At 35.7% G+C, this 25,986-nt stretch overlaps 1 protein-coding gene across 4 annotated transcripts; it reads right to left on the bottom strand.

Moving 5' to 3' along the window:
• Window positions 1–264: 264 nt before the first annotated feature.
• Window positions 265–25,715, bottom strand: dnm1l (dynamin 1L). Of its 4 annotated transcripts, XM_088923887.1 has the most exons (20): window positions 25,466–25,715; window positions 23,462–23,603; window positions 21,152–21,187; window positions 19,687–19,733; window positions 18,337–18,408; window positions 15,963–16,049; window positions 15,109–15,271; window positions 13,559–13,679; window positions 12,864–12,995; window positions 11,390–11,596; window positions 10,379–10,499; window positions 9,927–10,082; window positions 8,983–9,072; window positions 8,156–8,248; window positions 7,815–7,868; window positions 6,843–6,923; window positions 4,448–4,591; window positions 3,314–3,423; window positions 2,427–2,586; window positions 265–1,521 (listed from the first exon to the last, which is right to left on the bottom strand). In XM_088923887.1, exons 1-20 carry the CDS (start codon window positions 25,565–25,567, stop codon window positions 1,465–1,467), a joined length of 2,175 nt encoding a protein of 724 aa, XP_088780013.1. In that variant the 5' UTR covers window positions 25,568–25,715; the 3' UTR covers window positions 265–1,464. The 4 variants fall into 4 exon arrangements, with proteins under 4 accessions (XP_088780013.1, XP_088780015.1, XP_088780014.1 ...); XM_088923889.1 differs by lacking the exon at window positions 6,843–6,923; XM_088923888.1 differs by lacking the exon at window positions 21,152–21,187 and having other exon boundaries at window positions 25,466–25,705.
• Window positions 25,716–25,986: the final 271 nt, after the last annotated feature.

The following is a 25,986-nucleotide window of genomic DNA, read 5'->3' as shown; positions in this document are numbered from 1 at the left end:
CTTTGGACTCTAGGTAACACATGAAAATATGTTAATAACCTTTTATCCGTTATTGCCAAGAAAGGAAAAGAGGTGCTTCCAACACTCATGGTTGTAATGATATCTACACAGTTGCACACAGAAACTACCCTCATGTCTGCATAATAACAAGATAGCAGGACACCCTCCTCAGTCATAATAGAAACATTTCAGGCAGAATAATGTAAAATGCAATATGCAGTTCTTTGGTGGTTTAATCATTGAACAATAATAAATTTAACAAAATTTGAAAAGTAGTTAAATTGTTTTATTTCAGCAGGCTTGGCATGATTCTATCAGTACCAATACAGTCTTCAATGTATAGAGTCAGGTAATGCTTTGTAGGCATATTATGAAGGGTCCCTGTTTATGTAGAACTACATACAGTTATATCTGTAATTATATACAGTTTCTATAACCTTTCAAATAACTATAGTATTGTACTGTAACAGACATATGCATTGGCATCATCTATCTTTCAAATTCCATTCACTAATTTGATATTTTTTTTCATTGTATTTCATATTGAAATATCAGCCTTGTAAGCTGATAGAACAGATAGATACTTTATTGATCCCGTGAGGGAAATTGCAGAAATGCTAGGATGAAAGTGCTTGAAAGTAATATCTGTGATGAATCAACTCTTAAGATACAAGGTGTGAATAAATTCTACAGAATTTCTACAGAATTGCAGAAAAGGAGAACCTGTCTTAAACTAGTTAATTCATTAGAAATTATACAAACCACTTGCTGTATACAGTAAGTGAGCATTCAATACACTTTCAAGTGATATCGATCATATAAGAATTGCTTAAAAACTATTATGATCAATAAATAAGTGAATAATATTACTGAAGCTGGTATGTCTCAGGATGTATGGCGACAGCTATATAGCACCACTTATTGATGTGTCGGTGCATTCCAATGAAAATGTGGGCCTTATCTATATTTTTACATACATTGAGATATACAATGTCACAATCTCACACTAAATACATCTTTATGACCACATACAGTATGATCACACAATCTCTGCTTCTATATGTTTAAGAAAAGTATATTTATTCTCATCTACATAACTTGTATCCTCCTTGATTACTGACAAACTGTACCTGTTGTTTGCAAATGAACACCAGTCCAATTTAAAGTGAATGTGAGTTTTAATATAATTAACTTTTAATATAAGCTACATAAGGAAATTGCTTTCTCAGGAAAGCCACACTACAATGAATCTTAAATGTTTACATTGTATATTTAATGAAATATGAAAAGATCTCACTTAACAGGAAGTTTTGTACAGTTGAAGTATGATATTTAATCATCTTGAAGTAGCTGAAGTATGTAAATAAAATAATGTGGTACACAAATTAACAACAGTGCATTTTCAAGTTGGCTGCTTTGAAGTCAATGACATCTTAAACAGAATTCTGGGATACACCAATGATTTCACCACAGATGTGTCTCCCTGATTTCAGCAATAATCTGACTGGCTCTCTGCAGGGCCTGAAAAAAGAGAAGAAGGATATTTAAGAATAGATTTCAGCTCCAATAAGATGACCTAATTTCCCTGATATTTACTGATAAATAAAAAGTTAAAATAGACCTTGAAATTGAAATACCACAATAAACTGTCAAAATCTTTCCCATTAATGTCACCTGTCTTCAAGAGGTTATTGTAATGTTCATCGTACTATGCATTAATAAGAAATGGCTTGTGATAGCTAATTCGTTTACAGTATCTCATTCAAGAAAAAAACAAACAAATCCCTATCCCCTGTAGTAGAGATGTAAAAAATACAATGCAGGACCAAGAGTGTGTAACAGAAACAAGCCACAATACAGGCCATTTTCTAACAAAACCTAAAAAAAATCTTAAGCAGAGACAAAAGGATTACAGTACTTAATGTGAATGTTACTGCAACTTTAAGGCTTTTCTTGCTGCATATATATTTTTTCCCCATCTCTAAAATTTATGAGATGATTAAAATTTTTAAATACTCTGATTTGACATTTGACTGCTACAAATTTCAGATTTTAATGAAAAGAACATATTTGTGTGGGACCTGAAACTACCCACAGAAAGCATTTGCATTCACAGAATTGATAACCTTTACAACAGAGAAGAAATATCAGTTTTTCTGACAGCAAAAAGGACTCTTGTTAAAGCAAAGATACTTTTATACAAACAAGTCTCTTCATTATACTGTTAAATATGAATATCTGTCTAAATGTGGTTCTCTTCATTTAATACAAGCAAAACAAAAATTCTAAACTTTTTGGTTTAATCTGGTAAATGCTCTTACAGTCATCTATAAATTAAAAAATTATATAGCACAAAGAATGTCTGTTTTTTTCTTTTCTCAGCTCCCTTCATTCAGAAGGGAAGCTTTTGAGATCTACTAGGTTACCTTAAGCATATCTGCAGCCTCGTTACGGCGCTGTGCCATGTCCTCAGATTCAGTCAGGAGGTCATCAAGCAACATGGACTTGTAAAGCTGTCCCACGAGCTCACTCTGCAGGCTGTCTTTCACATGATTCACCAGGAAGTGCATCACAGCCTTGGGCACACTGCACACACAGAGCAAATCACAACAAAGGCAAGAAGGCTGAAGTCTACTGCATCATTGAGGCACTTTCGTTTTCTTCCTCTAAATCCGAATTGAAATGTCTTGAGATAACTGTTTCCATAATCAGGTGAAACTAATTTTAACTGGTGAAACAGCCTTTTTGCTGTGACTTTTAACACTTATTTATATATTGTGGGCTCAACACAACAACAAGTAGTATTCCTCCAGCTTATTATTAATGTTATCCTTGTACATACTCACTTTCGCTCATGTTATTCTTAAAATCTGACAGATTACAAAAAAAATCAATTTTTAAATACAGAAGATTTAAATATGTTTCATAATACAAGAATATGTGATTCACCAGCATGAGATGCACAGTTTAACTGTATGCAACCTAAGGCATTAGTATTTCAATGGCCAGTGGCCTAAGTGATCCAAGAAGCAACAGGACACATTTTTCATGTTATGAAAGTTTTTAACTCAATCTGATTACTGAAAAAAATGATCATTTATACATGTATAGAGAGATGTGCATGCAAACACATTGAGACTCTCAGTCTTCATAATGTGCACCAATTACACAAGAAAGCTGTGGTCAAAGAACACCATAAAGAAAAATGCCTTACAAGGATAAGCACACTAATCGCATAGCTTTTTTAGAAAATAATTAAAAATGTAAATGACTATTTTTTTATTGAAGATCAATTAAAAAAAAACAGACAAACCTGTCCTGGATATTTTTCCTAACGATCAAAAAATAGGACTTGATGAGCCGCTCGATAACTTCACAGTCACGCTTCTCCCTTGCTGAGAGCTTCCTTACAACAGGCACAGGCTATGGAGAGACAACCATGGGAAAAATGATGGATTCACTAGCATCTTCCTTATTAGTTACATTTAACTCCTTTTGTCTCCACATTATTCCAGGACAAAAACATTGCTCATCTTTTGGGTAGTTTCATACCTTGCAGGAAGAGGTTTCCACTTTCAGTTAGAACGACTGTGGATACAGTATGCATATCCAATAGAAAGACATCATATGCCTTGTAGCTGTATATGATATTTCCAAATAATGATGATGAAATACAGCTGTTATCATAAGTAATTATGGTCTTGAATTTTAGAAAGCTAGAATTAAACCCCCTATGTGATTTCTGTCACACAATTTTGAAGATGAAAATGGTACATTTACAATAAAAATACATGTATACACAAATTAAAACAATAAATTACACAGAATTAAAAGCTTAAGTGAAAAAAATATCTTCATTGCAAGAGCTGATTATGGGCAGGGAGATAAGCTTACAATTTTAAAACAGAAAAGAATGCACCCCAGTCCGATAAGTGCAAATGATGCGTAGGAGTTAACAGTTTAACGATAGAGTCAGCAGATACACCATGCTGTCAGTTGGCTTATTTAGAATATTAATACAGAAACACTAGAAGAATAATTGATTCCATTTTCACAAGAAATGGAAGAGAATGTATTGATAAAATCATCAGCTACCTACTCTAGCATGATAAAATCATACATTGCCTACAGAGAACTATACAATGTATCTTTAAAACTTAGAAATGCACTCTTTTCAACTAGTAAAATGGTTCTTTTGTTCTACATCTATTGCCCAGAAGGGCAGGATGTACCCTACAGTCCAGAGGTCAAGGGTGACCGTGGCACTCAGTCTAAAGAGATGTTAATGTGCAATTTGTTTCTGACTTCTTCTAATACTTACACCCCAAAGACATGTTTTGGTAAGAACTGTTGCAATTGCTGAAAAATACATTTCTGTAATTAAACCTCCACAGTGTTTTGCAAATTTTACAAGAAGGTAACAGCCACTCAAAAGTTGTAGACCTACCACATCTAGCAAGTTGATAGCGTAGCCCTTCTGGGGGCTGGCAGGGAGTGAGGACTGGGGTTTGGTCTTCTCTTCTGTCCCATCGTCACCTGTCGATGCTTTCAACATCCCTCTCCAGTTACCAGTTCCTGCCTCCTGGTCCCCCTTAAATAGAATAAGAAGGCATCTAGTTATAGATCTACAGTACATATACTTATTCACACACAAAGGTAGTGGCATTTGCTATTTGATCTAGTTGAATTATCACATTTGTTTTTATCAATGGTAGCTTTGAAGTTTAGCAACAGCAACTAGTGTAAAGATTTAGACAGGGACTATTATTATTATTATTATATTACTGATCAAAATGATCCAACATTAAATGTTCACAAGCTTTCTAGCACCACTGTACTTCCTTTTCAGAGCCTTATTTCGCCATCCCTTTCACGTTTAACACATAAAACTAGAAAGGCTAAATTAATATTTTTCCTTTATGAATGAGTATTACCTAATGATGTGCAATGTACCTGATAAAAAGGTTACAGGAAGGCAATAGAGAAAGATTCATTGCAGATAGTTATTTGTAAATTGCCTCTTTGTTGTTTGGTAGCTGCAGGGTGAACCCCTTGAAGTGGTCCCAAATAACAAGAAACATTACACTCCAGGAAGCGTACTTAAATGTGTTAAGCTGCTACTCTTACCAGGAGAAAAAGTCTCTGTAGATAAAAAATGATAATTTTCCAAGCTATTAATATAGAATTAAATTATACTGAAATCCCTGAGGTTATTTAAGACAAAGAAGCTCACTGGGCCTAAAAATTACTGTGGAAATTTAGTAGGAAACAAAAGGGCACTGGATAGTGATATAGTTATGACCCACACTGAGCATAAAATGAGAATGAATTAAAAGTAATATGTAAGATGAATCCATTTGATTTTTCTTTCATGAAAACTGAATATTTCACAGTACCCTGGGGAACAGCTCAGATTGTCAGAAGAGTAAGTCAGGTATTAGTCAGTTCAAACATATGTCATGCCACCTTATACATGCTTAAGCTCTTCCTCAACAGATACAAAGAAAATGCACAAATCAGCAGCAGATCCAGGAACTTTATGGTTGAGTATGAGAATTCAAAAAAACGAAATGTAGCAATTGTCATCTGTTTCTCATAAAAACTCGAATCAAAAATCAATGTGATCATTTAAAAAGCACATGTTCCATAAATAAAATCAATTAGAGGAAAATGGAGAGTAGAGTGATCTTTCTGTTTGTTTTTCTACAGGAATTGTTGGTTCAAATCCATTCAAACCAATCTTGTGGACAAATGAGCTTCTAATTCCCACTTTAGCAAAAGTTAGTTTGTTATTGTGACTTGAAGATGTTCTTCAGGAAGAAGTTCTTTGCATGTACTGTAGATTACAAAAAGATTAAAAAGATAACGTGCTATCTGTGGGTTACATGATGTGGCCTGGGGGGGGTCAGAATTCACTACAGATGGTGGTAGCTGTGGGATCGTGCATACCCAAGTGGTCTGTTAAGACTGCATGTCCGATTCGCACTTATTTGCTCAAGGATGACATCTGAGTGAACTAAATAGGGAGGGCAATGTGATGATGCAAGCCAAAGCTTTGCCCAGGGCCGCCTCCTCTGAGAGTGAAAATTGGACAAACCTTGCTTAATTGCCTATTTAGTATCCTTTGTGACACAGATGCCACTGGAAGAAAAATAATTTATGCGATTGGTCTAGTTGGAGAGTCCTCAATCCACAGGCTTGACTCACAGGGTTTATTAGTAGCCAGGTGTACTACTTAGGCTCGGGAGGTTTGTGTCTAAGCTCCTGCGTCTAAGAGTGCAGTGATAGAATTGTAGTGAGAAGATCTGGATAATTCTTTCAGAGAATGGAAGCCTGACCGTAAAGGGCAAAGGACGGTTAAGCCTGTCAGGGTGTTCCAGGGCAGGATAATAAAACATTTATTTTTGTAGTGGAAAGTTTATTTTTTTAGCCTTAAAGGGGAATACTCCTGTTACCTCCCTTCTGGTATTTTTCAGAAGATTGAAGATTGGGTCAAAAGGAGAGGAAGAGGAACTGGACTGACTGCGTAAATGGAAACTCTGAAGAACGGACTGGTTATAGGACTGTGCAGATTTCTCTGCAAGTACAAGTGATATATCACAGGAACCTGGAGGGGTTACGCAAACCAATAACTGTGACAGACCACTTAAACATGCTCCTGGACTGGCGATGTGCTACAGTATCTCTGGGTTACATGATGTGGCTGAGGGTTAACATTCTCCATAACTACGATTAGCAGAGCCCAGAGCTGAGAAGAAGTGGGTGGTAAATGCGTGTAAGACTTTGTGAACAAAAAGGTCCACTTGAGAACATGCTGACATCACACTGTGGAGGAGACAGACCTTAGCTCCCTCTGCCTCCATGGCAGTGGCAACTGGGGACTCTGAAAAGGAGACAGACTGCCAGCCTGGACCTTTAGAGGACTAAAACAGGTACAAGAGATGGACATAGGATAAAGCAGTGAGCTTGAGGTGGCAGAAACATGAGAAAAGAGATAAGAAAATTAAATGTTTCTCTATTGTTTACGCAAATATAGCCTAACTACTGCTATTTATAATCTACCTCATGAAGCATTATCATTGGTTTTAAATAAATTCTATTTATCATCTAACAAAATAGAAGATAGTTACTTGCAAACTATCTGCCTACTGTCTAATGTTAGATCCACCAGCACAAGTGAGCAGAAGAAAACCAAGATCTAATTCTTATTCATTCCTGTAACTTTTTATTGAACCTTATTAAAAATGAAGTAAAGACTTGTTCGCAATATCTAATATCGTACAGAACTGATGAACACCGTTTGAAGAACATTGTTCTTTTGCAAACCACAGTTAATAAATGTAGTGAAAGTTATAATTAACACTAAAAAAAAACAATCATCAGAACTGCATTACACCAGAGAGAGAATCTTTATTATCCCTCTGGGTGCAAGTTGTTTTACAGCAGCAGCGTTGGTGTACAGACGGACAGAAAAAAAAATGAGACGAACAATACACAACGTACATATTTGCATAGAAAGTCAAGTGTTAAGTAATGAGATGGCTACAGGTATGAATGAGAACTTAAATCTGTTGGTTTTGGAGTTGGCGAGTTGGTATCTGCGTTCTGATGGGAGTAACTGGAAATTATTAAACAAGGGGTGTAAGTGTGAAGGACACCAGTCTGTAACACGAAATCCCCATATAGAATTTAAAAATAATATGCTAAATTAAATTAAAAATGTCTTCTTTGTTGAGCCATCCAATTTCCAGTGAAAATAACCGCGTAGAAAAGAACATACACTGGCTTCAGTAAGTTCAATGCAAATGCAATACCTTATCACGAGGGACTGCTGAGGGCATGTCTCGTACTCTTTGGCGCCTCTGTTCCTACGAAAAAAATAATGAGAAAGTTGTTTTTTCTTTAAAACTAAAAAACAATATGGAGCGGTTTCTAAATCTACAAGAGTTACTGTAAATGAATTAGATTGCCTATTAAACAGACGATAAAAATGTTTCTTCTTAAAATTTTACATTTTAATCATGTGTCATGATGTTAATATTTTCAGATGTTCAACACCTGATTTTGTTGGCTGTTCTTGACCCACTCAGGCAGAAATACTTTATTTCATCAGTCTAAAGACAGTTTACATGTTGTTTTCTGAAATTCTTCTCACCTCTACATTGTTGTTCATAAGTCCACAGGCATCAGCAAAGTCTGGGTGTTTGGTATTAATGTAAGCTAATTCAATAGCCACCAAGTTGTGCACCTGGAATATTACATAACATTCATTTAGTACAGGGATCATCCTGCTTTTACTGGATTTAAGAGGACAAAGTTAGACAAGTCAATTAAAAAAAATTTCTTAACATACACTATCAATTCATAAAAGATAGGAAAACGTGACAAGAACACTACACAATAAAGCTAGAACAGTCACACAAAAGAAAGAAGCTATTCAAATCACAAAGGCAATTCATTTTCAGGGTAGGTATTTTGGCTGACATTTTCAACTATCTTATAAAACATCTCATAATGCTTATAATATTTTATGGTGTCGGGTACAATTAAAATATTTTTATATAGCGCCTTTCACAACAAGGTTGCCCCAAGGCACTTAACAAAGCAAGTGCCCATACATGTTGTGAATACAGAACAGAAAAGACAACGGAGGAGAGGAACCAAAAACTCCCTAGTAAGGATAAAAAAAATCTCTAGGGGTCCAAGGCCAACTGGCTGCCCAACCCCTTTGGGCATGCTAACACTATATAATTAAAAAAAGGAATAAATGAATATCCTTTCATGCATGGCTTTTAGTTATCAAAAATGTAGAAAATCTAAAGCATTTAATATTTTTCCATATTTTACTGCAATAACAAAAAGAATGCACAGTAACCTTTACAGACAGCAATGACAGAGATACTTTAGTCAATAGTGAGTAGTTGCTGTATAAAACACATACAGCCTTCATCTCAGAATGGTACAGAATAGAAATGAACTTACCATTTCATTGGTAACAGGTAGCCTTTTCCTTAACAGGGATGTGACAACTTCTACAATGGCATCGTGTAGCTTTGGAAACCTCAGCAACTCCTGTGGAAATCAACATCACTCCTTTAGTATAACGAGTACTCAGTCCCTGACTGACTGTGTGTGAGACTCTGGTAGACATAAAACATAAAAAGCTGCAGACTAAGAAAATAAATTTTAATTACAGTAAATTTGTATTGTAGGATGAAACCCTGCTACCTAAATAAGTATACTTTGCATTCCTGAATGACAAAAACTATAAAGATGTTACTCCAGAGTGAAGGTTGTGCACTGTAGTTAATACATTTCTAGTTCAAATCTGTCATAAGCCAACTGGGACTGGAAGCTCTTCTGCGAGGGTAAACAATGTGTAGAGATTAAGTTAGAAATAGTAGCTTGTTAATGACTCCTGTCAGCTTGTAGGTTGTGGAAAGCTAGCAGTGTGTGAATAAAGCAGCATCACGTTTCCAATCAATACTCATGCTTTTACAAAGAAGTGTATAGATTAATGTAAAAAATTATGGAAAACTCTGAACAGTATTTCAGAAGGTGTTTCTGATCACAGCAATATAAATTTCAGCTTAATGGCATAAAAAAAACTAATGATGAATTCATCTGGCTATTTTTGTATGTGCTTTCTAATTCTACTTTAGAAATGTTTGTGGATGTGTATAAAAATGCATGCTGTGCTTCAAGTGTATTTTGATGCAAAAATTGTATCCATAGAAGCATTGCATTGCATAAGCAGTAAAAACATTCAATGCCAGCATCTCTCAACTGTAAGTCCCAACTGTCTGGCTGTTGTAGGAATTTGGCTTAATTAAGGCAGTGCGTTACTGATGACAGCTGGTGCAACACATGGTGAAGGCAGTGAGGTTAGAGTTCTGCTGCACCTCTACTCCTGTCTGGACTCCCACCTGTGTGCTGTAATTGCTGCAGTGCTGAATTATCCTCTGCATTTCCTCATGGACCAGCTCCACGCAGCGCAGACTGGGCTCCTCCAAACGCTTCACTTGTCGCTTCACCAGCAGCTCAAAGGACACCTCGGGGACAAACAACGCAGGCCGAGGTCCCTGTGCAACACCAAAAGATAACAGCACACTGAACATTCATTGGTCTGTAACAGCAAGAAGACATGGAGATAAATTTCGAGGAGTGGGCTGCTCCTGGAAATCAACAAACAAAATCCATAACAGAGAGGCTCAGTGGTCTACAGTTCAAGAAAAAAAAAACTACATATTTTTATTATATTCAAGAAACTCCAGGATTTTTTTATCCATCTAGTACATGATCAGTTATCTGTATCATGTGTACAGCTTTATATTATATATAAAACAGGCAGATTCATTTCATGCACCACCACACTCACCGTGGCATTTCTGATGGCAGTCAGAACGTCTACAGTTGTGAGTCCACCTAAGGGATCGACTGATTCTAATGTCCGTCCAAATGTTTCATGAAATATGTAGCAAATCCTAGCTCCACCACACCTGAAACATTAAAGAGACTAATGTAAAACAAATTCCATGCTCAATGAAAAAGTCTTTTTTGTAACAATTGTCTCATTTGTGTTTCTCTTAGGCCAAACTCTTGTTTTCTAGTAAATACAAGAATGAAGCACTAGGGAACATAAAGCATTTCAGTTCATAAATCATGATAAGGCAATATTTGGACTATATTTGGATCACAGTTCTTTCTAGCAAACTTTGCAGACAATACCAAAATATGAGGATTTGCAAACTTTGTAGAAGGAGCAAATACATTTCAAAACGTTTTAGATAAAATTCAAGATTTTTTTTAATATGAAAAATAAAATGGGAAATGCTAAGCTTGAGGCAACATATGAGAAAGATTTAGATGTTTATTCTGACCCGACATAATTTACATGTAAACAATGCAGGGAAGAAAAAAAAAGGCAAAAATGTTACTCTGTAGTTAAAAGTGTAGAATTTAAATCAATGGATACAATGTTAAAAGTTTTCAATGTACTGGGATGATCCTATTAGAATACCATGCGTAATCTTATTACAAAAAAAGCTTTTCACTCTCTAAATATCATGTTAGACTGAATAAAACAAATATTAAAAACTGGAACAATAGAATCAAATAAACCCAACAGCAATTCCTCACATTCTCAATTAGCCTTCGCCGCATGAACCAGCTAATCCTTTTTAACACTGTTCCATCTTTTGCAGAAATTGGACAGCACTCGAGCAATATATAGAACATCTTTCTTCTCAGCAAAAATATTTCTTGAGGGAGGAACATTACTGTTCATTCTATCTAATGATAGCTTCCTTTAATTTTATTTTTTAATTCAAGATTACATGCAGCAGCTATCCCCTGGAGGTATCTGATGGCAAGGTGAGACATGACTCACAGCTCTGCAGTCTCAATGTACTTGGCTGTGCCCTCAATGGTGTTGCAGTACTCGGTGGCAAACTTGGTAATGAGCTGCAGAAGAGTAGCACTCTTGTCCTCCACAGGCTCTCCATAGCTGCTGAGCAAAGACTGATACTGGGCTGACAGGACATTGATTCTCGTTTTCAGCTCAGGCAAGCAGTCCCTAATATGGTGCATTAGTAACCTGTAAGGAAAAACACTGCATTATGGATCAAGAAACCTTTACATGCTGCTTACACCACTGTATTCCTAGTCACAGGCATTAGAAGGAATGTCATCTTCTTGTGTAATCTGTTCTATTAATCAAAAAAGTCAATGATTGTAATTCTTAATTTGAACAAGTTTCAAATATGCAATTATTGGGATGTAATAAAATAAGTCTTCACTTTGGCTTCAAACATTTTCTGGCAGTTTTAGACCAATCTGACCAAAGAAGATCATTTAAAAGCATTTAAAAACAATATTTTATCATTAAACAGGTACTGAACTAAATTTTAATGTATTGTGTTTTTCATTAAACTGTAACGTGTATTGTGGAACAATGTTGTGTAAGTAATCTGTGTTTTAAGTACAACATGCTTTATTTAAAACATTTTATACAAACCAACAAAAGCAGACATAATTACAATGTTAGAAATGAATGTGCAAAAATCAGCACTTTCGTATATAAAACTTATCAATTATCTGGCATTTTTTAAAACCTTTCCTTCCCTACAGTGCTGGATAACTTTACTACAAACTATGTGGAAATGCATTAAAAATTGAAAACAGGAGGCACATCTTCACCAAAGTGTGGGAGTATGGATCAACCATTCATGATATTGAAGACAGGCTTCTTTCCAGAAACAGCAGGATGAGATCATTAAATCAATTAAATTTAATCCTAACCCTAAGTACCAAACAGACCAGATAAGAACAAATGAGAGGAGGGCATTTTGCCTATGTTCTTCTTATGATATCAAATAACTTAATATAAACATATAAATATAAATATATCTTATATAAAATAAACTTCTAACTATTCCTCACTAACTCCATGGAGAGTGTAATTTAAAATCTAAAGACTATGCAAATTTCAGTAAATGTCCCAAAGGGCATCAAGATATAAGTTTTAAATATATCTCAACATCATCGGAAAAGTAATAAAGCAGACTGTGGGTCAGGTTTTAATATTGTCTGAAAATGACAGGAATATCAGGCATGTAGTGTGAAGTGTTAAATTAAGCATGGTGAAAATTATAATCTGACCATGAAGGGCATAAAAGTGTATATATCAGATATGTTTTGTCCTTTCTTGTTAAGATGATATAAAGTAAGAAAATGTCCATCACTTACAAAAAGCTTTCTGGTCCACCTCACTTAGCTCTAAATCACTATGTTCAATGAATGAAAAAGACTATATGAAACATGCTACAGTAACTTGGAAAATAAAGCAAGCAAAAAAAACTTACCTGTTTAAAGTCCTAGCCAAATATTTAGTACCATTCCTATTGGCAAGGGAGGGATACTTTTTCTGTAGAAAGGCGTGTTCGTCACGAATTGCATCAGCCACCGATTTCTTATTGTTAATATCCAGCTGACTCCTGCAAAGCAAGAAAAATCACTTTTTATGATAGACTATGGTGTTTAAAAGCATATTTTAAGAAACAATTTTTGGAAATTACTGTAATAAACTGTAACATGTAAATATGTGTATAAGTGTACGTGAAGTAATGGTAATCCAAGAGAAGAAAAAGCCATTTTGATGTATCTGCTGCCACAACAACTTTGCTTGTTGAGCAAGGTGAGCAAAAATGTTAAGAAAAATCCCCTTCTTAAAATCAAAGTCCAGGAGCACAAGTGTTAAAAAAATCAGTAGCAACAAAAGATTTACAGCCTCAAACTCACAAAGGTCTTACTTCTTACAGTGAATAAAAAAGGTTTTCTGTCAGAGGGATTTATAGATGTTTACTTCCAATGTCTTATAATGTGTAGAGTATGCAAATTCACTTTAACACTACAATGGTATGTAATCTGCAAGCTAATTACTTCAACTCTACAGTAAATTTCATATCCATAGCACTTGATCAGGGTGTCTGCTAAGATGATGACGATAATAATAACATTAATAGTAAGAAATCAAGAGTATAAGCAGGCTGACAGGTACCTATTTACAACTCCTATAATGCCCAGTTTGACTGGAATGACTCGACCCATCAACACATCCATGGCATCTGTGCCAGCATCCATCAAATCAAGTTTGGTTATAACAGCCAAAGTTCTCCGTCCTACAAAGCAGTAAAACACACAGTTCATCAGTAACAAAACACCAGCCTACTTATCTTACAGTCCTAACTCCTATCCAGTGAGCAGGATTGCAACCTTCAAATATATTTCACTATATGATCAGTTTTGGTATCAATCATCTACCTGTAAGATGTCAATGGTACATGGCACTCTTGGTACCGTAAGTTATATACTGTATTTGACATGACTGAATAAATTCAATGAGCCAGATACAAGCTTCACCACAAGAAGAGTGGGGAGCTGTCAGTGTACAAGATGTAAAAACCTAAAAAAATAAAAAGAAATCGGAAAACGTTGCACGTATGTGAAGAACACCTGAAGAAAACTCCACAGCTGGAACTCTGTGCATCTTTCTCACTCCTCAGCATAGAACTTCCATTACCTCTCCATGTCCTTAACTACTGCATTAATGTTAAGGCATCTCTTTGCATGCATTTTTAACTTTTATTTAAAATCAAATGATAAGACTAATAAAGGAATCTACTCTACCTTCCTGAAACCCTTCATTCAGCTATTGAAAAGTATTCGATTTGAACACCGTAATGCAAAAATTGCTGCATAAAGAATTTCTTTATGAATGACATCCCATATACAGTGCATCAGATGGTGATATTAATAAAGGACAATAGTTTCTACAATTGTTAAAGGGTAATAATGGGAATAATGCTCATTATTTTAGCATCTGAATTAACTTATATTGCTTTGGGGGCAATTATTTTAGCTCATTTATATGTTTTATTATTAATTCTATTAACATTAAACTTATTTACAAACTAACAAAATAAATTACATCATTACAAATATATGAGATTCACATTTACAATTAAGATATTTAATAATAAACAAACCATTAAACAATCTAAAAAATAAAAGAGAGGGTCACAGCTTGTGAGAACCTGCCAAATGATGCACTATATTCATTATGCAGCTCCAGTTTCTGTTACAATTCAGTTTTAAAAACATATAACTAAAATTAACCAATTTAGTCAACACTTTTTGAAATTGCACAGATTAAGTAGTCAGTCAATGATAAATAAGTAGTCACACAATAATAACTCAGGTGGGTAGCTGCATCAGCATGCGTGGGCTGCAAAGGAACAAGTAATAGGTTTATTCCATGCTGAAAAAAAGAAGAAAGAAAACACAACGATTCGTTGTGTTTTCACACAATAATAAGTTTCTTTATTACAGGCTGAGCAGATCAGAATATGCTATAAGAGATTCATCAGAGGACAGAAGAATCTTTGCAAAAACAAATTGTCTGAGGGCAGGATACTTGTCACACAAAAACTGCATTTACTTGACAAATATAGTTTGAGCTCCTAAGGATTTTCGATGCAGACAAATTCTTTGACAACATTCTTCCAAACAAGTGCACTGAGAGGTATTCTGCCATTTTAAAAAGCTCACCATCAGGATCCACTTCCCGAGCAACCTTCAGTGCCTCAGAGGTGGCCATGTCTGTGTTGGCAGCCGTCACGGCCAAGATGATGCAGTTGGGGTTACCGATGTGGTTCAGGATCAGGTCTCGTATCTGGACCTCGATATCCTTGGGCTGGTCGCCCACCGGGACCTTAGTTCACATCATGAGGCAACAGAGTTAACACTCATCTTCATAGTTTTCCATTCTCAGTTGCCGTTTGCTCTTTGCTAAGCTGCCTGCTGATCTGGGTCTGATCCCATTGATGAAGAGGAAGCATTGAAATGGAACTTTGAGTTCAAGAATTTACTTAAAATGTGAAATGTCTCCAAAAGGCAGCAAGCACTGCTATGTAATGCTTCCTAGAAAGTTGTTTTGCTTATGTGTTTGATGAAATGCTGCTGAAAAATACCCACTTTATAGGTAAACCACAATATAAAGTTACTGAAAAAAATAAGGGTATGCAGGGCATATTTGAATCCCTGAAACAGAAACTAATTTTTGAGAATCCCAGCTTTGTGAAAATGTACTGTGTGATATGAAAATGATAGTTTTTAAATTTTAAAATTGTGAATTCAAACTTCACAAAAGACAAGTAAACACAGTCTTTATAAAGTAGTGTATACAATCAATAGCCAAATAGGCTTAAACAAGTTAAGTGTTGTTTTACACATCTTTTAATTGAATTTTAATTGAAAAACAAAATACACTATAAAGGTCCTGTCGATTTTTAATCAATCTACAGGACCTAAACTGACTCCGACAGTGAAAAATTATATATTAGCAGACATCGTAATCTCTAAAATTCTCTGTGGTGATCAGTATTGAAATGTTGCTGTCATACCTTTGTGATTCCAGGTAGATCCACCAGAGTGAGGTTCACCACATGAGGAGAGTAGATTTTTAGATGAATGGGCTCATCACTAACACCCTGTGGAAATTAAATGCAAAATTAGCAACAACTCTAAAAAATATTTTAAAAATCGGATGTAAACACTCATTCTAAAATATATATTCATATTTATTTTCAATTTTTAACAGACAAAGAAGGAAAGGTTGTCATAATAGACAATAGAGTAATAATAATAGAGTAAAAGGGACAATAATTATGTATAATGGTTTGGTGACTTAAAAAATGATTTATTGCTTATTGTGTATTGTATTATATAAAAATTGCTGTATGTATACGCTTCACTTGGCTTTACAACTGCAAGTCCTATACCAATAGAGAAGAAAGAGGATTCTGAGCATTCTGCCTTTATACCCACTTGTCAGTCATTAGTCATGATTGACTAGAGGAGTGGTGCACCTCTCACCATCATCACCAGCAAGTTTACAGGTGCCTAGCAGGCCTCCAGGAGATGCAGCTGCACTAAAACTCAAGGGGTCTATGGCTGACTAAAGCCAATACAACCATAGCTGTTCTTGGCCGCCTCAGTCAGATTATGACAGGCCAGACGAAGTCACAGGTACAAAGTACTTGGGAGCAGCCTAGGTGTGCTCTTTTAACATCAGAAACTGCAAAAACATACTGTCACAACTTCCTGCCGAAATGGTTCTAGTATCCTAGAAAACGGTACATGATTTTTGTTTATTTCTCAATTCTTTCTCAAACTGAACTTTCTTTAAATCAGCAGCTCCCAGGGAGTCAGAAAAGGCTGTTCAACTGCTACAGTTAAGCCCGTAATTAGTCTAAACCATTTGGAGTCCTTAAGGAATGAAAGCCTCGAAAGACTGCTGACCTGCAGATTGCGTTTGGTAATCCGTGCTCTAGAATGTGCTCCAAATGATTAAACACTTATTTTCTTTAAAATCTAAGGGTTGCCAGAGTTTCAGGGGACATCCCAGTGCAGAAAGGGAACTAGAGCTACTAGGTAACCTCTGAATAATTATCTTCCCAGACCTTCAAATGGTGTCCCGTAAAACACTTATTAACACTGAAATGAATCCAGACTATGTATGAAAACACTGCTATAGTATCAGATTTACTGCTCCAGATTTACACCTGGCTTTAAAAAAGCTTTCTTCAATTTATTGTTTCAAAACTGTTTTTTTTTTTTACATTTGAAAGCTACAGGACAGAACCTTAGAAGAACTATTTTCATTCAAGTCCTCATTCATGTCATGTGGGCCTGCCTAGTTACTATAAATAATCTAGTTTTAAAAATATCACAATTCATTTTAATTTCTAGGTTATAAAACTATTCCCAAATGTTAACAGTTTCCAAGAGGCCTTTTTACGATAAAGAACTTTAAAATACTGTTACAGCTTTAGGTGACTGAGATGTGTCTCTTAGATTTTAGATGAAGTTTGTGACACTTGGAGGGTAAACACTTTTAACTTCAAAGGAGAGAGGCTGTTTTCTGAGGTCTGGGGGGTCCCTTGAGCAGAAACAATTGTGAAGTTTATCTTAGTATACCTAGGTAAGTTGTGGGCAAATGATTGCAAAGGAGCAGGACAGAAACAGACAACATAAGATCACATTAAGAGCACAGGGAAAGAAAGGAAGAAAGTCGGCAGGATTTGGGACTTGAAGCTTGTGCTAGGCGAGACCCCCTACTTCATGATCATCCAAACCAAACCTGACTGGAGCTAAGTATTTGAACCTTGTTAGAGAGAGTGTGCTATTCTCTGTTTTTAGGGAACTTGGGTTTCCTGGGTAAAAGATACCTCAGTTAGAAACGTCTTTCCTGTTTAGGGTGCATTTATTTTGTGGCATCTGGGGTGCAGAGAGAGAGAGATCTAACTGCAGGTTGCTTTATATTTAGTTAGAAGGCAGCTCATCTTTTTTGTGACCTCTGTAGGCATTAAGAATTTAATTCTTAGTAGTAGTCTGGGTTTTTCTGGGTGACCAGAACGTTAAGGCCTCTGAAACGCCTTGTTTGTAAATACTGTACATACAGTAACTTGTGTGTTGTTTTGTTCTGTGTAGTGTAGTTTGTGTCTTGTGTCATTGTAATAAATATTTGTTTAACCAAGTATGCCTGGATTATTACTCCTCTCACCAAATCTGTGCCAGAGAACAAAGAATTCACATGACTCTAATTATACCAGCCACTCGCATATATTGCTAGAAATCACTTACAAGTTGGAGGTTATGAATAATTATTTCACTTATTGACTAAACTGCTCTGTCAATTCAGGATTTTCTTCAGTTTCTTAACCCCCCCATTCGTAACAATACAAAGAGATCATTATCTCCCATTAGATTGCTTACTTTGTTATTTCCAGAAATCCTTTCAGTCTCACTTTCAATCTCTTGTCTGATTTCATCAAAGTCTGTATAGATCTGAAAAAAAGAATAAGTTACCACACAAACACTAAGAGTTTGATCATAGCATAATACTAATTTTTAGACCTACATCCGTAAATGTTTAATCTTATTGTATTCATAATATATCAAGTAAATTCAATAAATAAGCCAATATTCTTCCCTAAGGACACTAAAGGAGTAAATGTCATATCTGTGATTACAGCAGAAGCACTGAACTAATTCCATTAAATTTCTTAAACTTCTCCTTATAAAAAGCATATAAGTTTTAATTTAAAAACATTATCTACATCACCACTTCAAACAATGTAAAAAGGTATCAATTTTCAAAAGCAAGCCAGCTTGTATGATTTACATTCAAGGTGAGACTCGTTCTTCATATTAAAATGAAAGAATGAACATTAAGATATCAAGACAGCAGACATCTGCAGGAAACTACATAGAAGGCTAAGAATTAGCCAAGGACAATATCAAAACCTGGCCCAAGATTTCTAGACTTCAGGCCCAACATTTTCTTTTTTTTTTTTATTATTAACTCTGTTAAAAGAAAGATTCCACTTTCATAGTATGAGTAGCATAGAGCTATAAGGAAGCTTTTGCATGTGATCTACTTATATGAGGCTCAGGAGCAGTAGAATGACTTGTACTTGACAGATTTTGTGTGAAGACATGATGTGGTTTCAGTATGCTGGCTTCTGTCTTGACTGTTTATTTAACTGAAGTGGTCATTTAAACAGGACAACTGACAGAGCTTATACTTTTAATTTATGACACACTGACAAAGCCACTAGTTCAGGATGCTCTGCAGAACTATTCCTACACTGACAGGTCGTTGATAAATGCGTTGAAAGGTACATATAAATATAAATATTTTAATTTCACAATGATTAAATTATTATATATACAGATTTTATTTCTGAATTCATGCTTTTTTCATTGTATACCCTGGCATCTAAAGAGTATTCTATTTAAAATTGTTTTACAATATATGAAGCTTGTTAAATAAAGGCATTTCTAAAGTCATATCTATTAATACATGAGTATCTCAAATATCCAAAGTTATAGTAAGTCTAATTGATCTTCAAATTAATCAAACTAGACTTAATCAAATCTATCAACTTGCTAGAGCTCTTTTGACACAGACGTTCTGACACTCATTTAGGCTGTACCAATTATGTGCTGGGAGGAGTACCACAAATGTTCATTTAAATCCAGGAACTGCCATAGTGCACAACACACAATATAAGTACAGTGCTTCTTCTGCAAAAACTTTTTTTTTTATTGAGTAAAGCATACCTTATTTTTAGTGTGGAGAAACTTGCCCCACTCTTCACACTCTGCAGCTAGGGAAAAGAACAAGGATACATTCATTACAAAGAACTACAACATACAACATATACCTTCTATCGTAACTTTACTATTGTACACAACATCCTTAAGAATGGGCAGACTATTATAAAAACACTCTTTAATGAAGTGTAAAACAAAGCTTCTTCCAGAAGTGAGATGTTCATTAACATATATAGAATATGGTAATAAGCATTTTAGTTTTAAGATGGTAACTTGCAGTGATATCCAGCAGATTTAAATCAAATGGATTAAAACAGAATATTGTGACATTCTTTACCAGTGCAGCAGATCTACAAAATTAAAATACTGCAAAACAACAATACAATATTGCAAAAATACAATACTTCACATCATATTTTAGTCATTATAGTCAAATATATGTTGTCTTTGCTTATCCAATATAAATGATGTGATAAATCAAGGCAGTTTCAATGTTTTCGAATTGTACTTAAGGTGTTTACACTTTCATTTTAACCAGATATTTCTCAATTACAAATATTTTCCCGTGCTGCTTTGCAAGCTCTGATGACAATTAAACAGTTCTCCTTACAGTCATTACTGAAGTGAATGTAATGGTGTGTAAAATATGAAGCTGAAGATTTGTGTGCTGCAAAAGAAATGTGATTTACTTGTATTCAAAGTATCACCTAACACAGATCAATGCTTGATGTTAAAAAAATAGTCCTCAAGAATTCTGTTGCTTCTTTCAGTCTGCGGGACACCTCTACTAAGCGGACTGACTTTACATCAATGTAAAGTAACACGATATAGAGTCATACTGCATGGCAACACACAGTGGCTACAAAAGATGTTTACACAGCAAGTACAAACAGCTGAATAGCAAACCCTAAACAGAATTAAAAAATTAATATGGTGAGCAAAAATGGTGACTTTAACATTATAGACTGCACTCAAACAAAACATCAGATAAATTAAACTTATTAGAAAAATCAAACCATAATTAACCAATTCAACATAATATCATCATGTAAAAAATAAAGTGATATTTTTTCTTTATCCCTGTTAGAACACAATGTTGAAATATAACGTATCCAGTTTTTGCTAAATCTGTCTGTCTTTTCTTTAGAGTGGTCACATCAACAGGAAATGCAGTTTCTATGTCGATCACGAACACTCTGTTCTCCGCCCACTAATCATATTAATGAAGTAGAAAGCCCAAGGACAAGGTTTGAAGATCATAATTTGTATACTGATAGTGCTTCCTGATGCGCATTAAAAGCAAGAAGGCTCTCCCATGTTTTTACTTGGACAAACATATGATATGGGCAACCAGACCAATTTTAGCATTAGTAAAAGCAAGGAAAATGAAGACACGACAGACACGAAGCAGTAAAGAGTCACATATAGTAAGACAGACAGACACAGACTAGAAACAAGAGGAAGAGGAGACCTTTGTTAAGGCGCCCATTTTTCCATGCGTAGGGGTCTGTATTTGAAGAAAAACACAACAGAAAAAGCATTAGGTGTAGCATCTATACTGCATTACTTAACATGTTAGTCCATAGTTGTGGTGCTGAGCAACAGTCCCCTTTAAATTAACGATTCTCATGAAATTCCCTTCAGAGGCACTTCCTGAAGTCAGAGATGGGCATTTTGCTAAGAGACCAAAAGCAGACAATTAAGATTTTTTTTTCTCAAAATAGAGTTTTCTATTTTTTCTGACCCATAATCATTTAAATGTCATCTTACTGAAAATGTACTTTGGGATAACAATTCTATATACAGTAGTTTTTCTATTTTAAAACAAGTAACACTGGAAACTAAGAGAGTGAACTCAGCCCTTCCCCGAATAATGCATTATCATTTAAACATGAACATTTTCTATTTTGTAAGACTACATCTCTGAACTGATAAAAATAACAACCCATGATGTTAAAGAAAATGAAAAGCCAAACGCCTTCTTCCATACAGTACAGTGTATTCTACAAGAAGATGAGAAACATGCAGAAATGGAGCGACCTGCTCTTGCGTACATGAGCAAAGACATCATAAAACCCAGCTAGATAAACACAAAGCATTAAGCTTGTCTTTACTCCTATTTGTAAGTCACAGTAATAATCAAATGTGAGGTTTACAGAGGCCGAGTGGTTTAGCCTTTTTAATTATGTAGTGTTTATTTTTAATAAATTGGAACTGTCCTACTGGAATTTCATTTAGGCTGTAGCCATCTGAAGTCTTTCTGAAGTGATTTTCATTTGCCCAATATACACATTTTCTACCATCCCTAGACATGGTGCTCTTCTTTAATTGATTTTCATGTTTTCTACCTGTGTTTTGAGACACGTAATTTGCTACACAGGAGAAAGTGCTTATTTCAATTATTTCTTATAATCAGAATTATAAATCCATCTTCTAACTTCTTAAGCCAATACAGGATCGCAAAGGAGCCAGAACCTATCTTGGCAAGCAATGGGCACAATGGGCCAGTCAACTGCTGGGCACAGTCAGACCAGGGCCAATTTTCATTCCTTTGATAACCTCCATAAAAGATTTATTTGCAGTTTTAACTATACATGCTTTTAACTACACATGTATTTTCCAACTACTTGACTAATACTTTTGACTAGGCCTCTGGGGGAGCCGGAACCTAAACCAGCAGGCAATGGGCACAGTGCGGGATACAGCCTGGTAAGGATGCCAGACCATCGCAGGGGCACACACAGGCACAAACATGCACACACTCACACCGGGGACAATTTTCCCAGAAGACAATTAACCTAACATTGTGTTTGGATTGTGGGAGAAACTGGAGCATGTGAACAAATGGAAGCACCTTCAAACTCCATTAAGATAGCACCCCAGGAATTGAACCCAGGGACCCAGCACTAACGCTAACATTCCAATTGTTAATGTTCTATTGATCCCATAACTATTTATGATCAAGGTGCATAAGGAGGCCTAATCCTTTGCTCTTGTATTGTGTTTTCATTCTCTCTTGACTTCACAGAAAAGAAGTCAAATGGCTCCTCTTGATGATCAAATTCATCATTCCTGCAGGTTCTATATTGATATATGTCCTAGGCATGATTTTAACCCACAATTATTATGTATGGGTGAAGTTTTTGTTTTCCCTCAAAGGATTCTTGCTGTTGCTGGGTTGTTGCTTATATGACAAAACAAAAAAATCATGTCCATGTACTGGCCTAGCATAGCATGGACATATGAAAGCATAATTTTAGAAACTGCAGAAGTAATTTTAATAGCTAGCAGTAGTATACTATATAGTCTGTGGTTGAATATAACCTATATTTAAGGATGTCTATAAGTTAAGTTTTAAATAAATTTGAGAAACTAGAGAATTTGCATGGCATGACAGTTTTTGTGACTGTTTTGGAAAATTTGTAAAACAAACTTAGAAATAACATTGCAAATTTGCAAAACCAATGGTACCGCTTATTAAGTAGATAATTTGAAAAATAATATTTTCCGACTGACTGTTTAATTTGCATTCCTCAATAGCAGGACCCACTGTAAAATTTCACGGGTTTACAACAGAGTTTATAGGTAGAGAACTGCTACAAACACTGCAGCAAAATTGGTCTTGGATGAAAAAAGGAAAGTCTGAGGAGATCTGAAAAATGTACACAGAATAGACACGTAATAAACATGAAACAATAATTTAAGAGAACAGGACTAGGGCAGGCATGCCAAGAAGCTTAGCCACACACTGAATGACATTAACAGCTACAGTGAAAGATACCATTTTCGTCTGTTTTCCTGTGGTCCTCTGGTGAAAGATGGACAAGCTGCAGAATGAGCGGCCTACGCGTAACAATTCCTGTGCCACGGGGAAGCAGGTCTCTGCCCACCAGGCTCTCCAGCACCGAGCTCTTCCCACTGCTCTGAAGAGGGAACAGCACAATGCATTAAAACTCAGCACACACACAGGGATTCCTACACTGTGATCACTGGAGAAAAATACTGGGAAAATAAACATGCTGATTTTAGTTAATTATGCAGTATCTTTGCAGATGACACAATATTAAACCCTTGTTTTCAAAACCAATTAAAAGTGTATTTAAGGCTGGCGGTGGAAGGGATGTCTTTATGCAGAGAGCTTTGGGTGGGATGTCTGTCAAAGATCCCAGGTATCTTCAAGAAGTGGCCACATGGGATCTTTGGAAATATTACAAATAACAAAAAGTCCCCTGGATCCAACTAGCACACCCTTTGTATTTTCTTAGATTTGTATATAAAACTTTAAAGTATATTTAAAGCAGGAAAGATATAAGGTAATTAATAGGTTTTTATTTCACATATTGAGCAGTTTTTCTACATTTTAAAAAAACAGTACTGTGCTTTTTAAAAAACAGAGACCAATGGGTGACCTATTGCACCCTTTCTTCAATAAAAAAGCAAGTATTGGTAACGTTCAACATAATTTCAATCTCCACTACCGACTTTGTGCCTATTTAAAAAAGAACTAAGTCATAAGTTAAAGCACTAAAAAGAAATATTTTCCTCTGTTTGTGACAGTTCAACCTTGTGCTGTTGAAACACCTTTGCAAAGTACATGCTTTCCAGAAAAGCCTGGATATTTGACAAATGTATGCCTTGGTGACCAGTGAGAGTACACACTCCGAGAATAAGGAGCCTTTTTACAACTGCCTTTAACTACTGTCAAAATGAGGACATGGTACTGATTGGAGAGATGCTGTAGTCTTACACCTTACATAGTTTCTACCTTCAACAAAGGTAAAATGGCATAACATTTTGTGCAGATATGCTAATCAGTGAATACACTATCAATATATCTATCCATCCATTTTCAACTGTTTCTTCCAATTCAGGGTTGCAGGGGAGCCAAAGCCTATCCCGGCAAGCAAGGGGAGCTAGGCAGGGTACACCTGGGACGGGAAGCCAGTCCGCTGAAAACTATCAATATATATAATGCACAAATGTGTATACAAAACAGTCAGTTTCAACATCAAAATCTGGGTGGAATTAGCTTAGATTGACAAGGATAGGGCTACCACTATCCATTTCTTTTATTTTTATCACTGGTGCATAATTAAGCACATGTACTCCTTTTTCTTAAGACTCACATTGTAAACAGGCCCTCTAAGTAAAATACTAACTCAACATAGCACGCTGTAGCACGTTTGAGGTTTAAACTAATACGTTCTACAAAAAGGGGGTCAGAAGTTTGCCTATTGCATGTTCTGCCCCACACTACTGTCATTTTTGTCTTATCGGGTGCCAAAACTGTCACTGATCAGTTTTGCAATCTCTTACTAAAGTGATCGTTTTCCTTATAGCGACATGTCTCTTTGCAACACCTATACTAGTTTTGCTAATGGAACTCTGACCTAGTGTTGATTAGAATAACCACCTCCCCATGACAATATTTCATTTTCACTGCAGCGCTATTGCGCATTACAAGGGAAAATGGAACGGATACAAAAATATATCTCTAAAATCCGTTGGCATATTTTAACTATTTTCTGCAACCTAACACATTTGATTCAGATGGATACCTCCTGACTACGTTTCATTTTCACATCTAGTTTCACCCGAAGCAATGGGACGAATAAAATGTATTACGTCCTTTATCAACACTACCAAGATACTATACACTACTATAAACATAAAGCTAAACAGAAAGATAAACGCATAGTATTGTGCAAAGCATTCTTTTTTTTTTTCAAAAAAGCACAGACAATTAAACAGATAAATAATGCACATAGTATATATATGGTTTTACCTGTGTTCCAACCACTGCAATCTGCGGTAACTGGATAATATCAGCTCCCACTGTGTTGAAGACGTCTTGAAGTTTGTTTATTACGGGGATAAGAGCCTCCATGATTTAAATAAATGGGGACCGGTTAAAATGAATGGACTACACAGCTAAATACAAGCAGTGAAAGTCATACAATGTCCCTAACACAACCACCATTTAACCAACCCGGCCCAAGGAACAACTGCGGTAGTAGCCTTCACAATGCATTCTGGGATTTAGAGTCCTCAAAGAAGATACGCACACTATTATATGAGCCCCCTTGCTCACAAAATGAACTACAATCCCAAACGGCGTCGCGATGCGGAACCTTCCTGTACTTCTGACGCGTGGAAAATGGGAGGTGTAGTTCAAGTTCACGAGCTGTCAGTTATAAGAATACCGCACCACATGTCTAGAAAAATCTGTTTGGGAACTGTGAGCAGCAAAATAAGTAAATAAACAAAAACAAACAAAATAAGTAAATAATACCGATAACGACAAAC

This window comes from Atractosteus spatula, chromosome 8, assembly GCF_055471065.1.
Source record: "Atractosteus spatula isolate fAtrSpa1 chromosome 8, fAtrSpa1.hap1, whole genome shotgun sequence".
In the NCBI taxonomy this organism is placed as follows: domain Eukaryota; kingdom Metazoa; phylum Chordata; class Actinopteri; order Semionotiformes; family Lepisosteidae; genus Atractosteus; species Atractosteus spatula.
The sequence above is the reverse complement of the archived record's forward strand: the minus strand, read 5'-3'. Positions and strand labels throughout refer to the sequence as shown.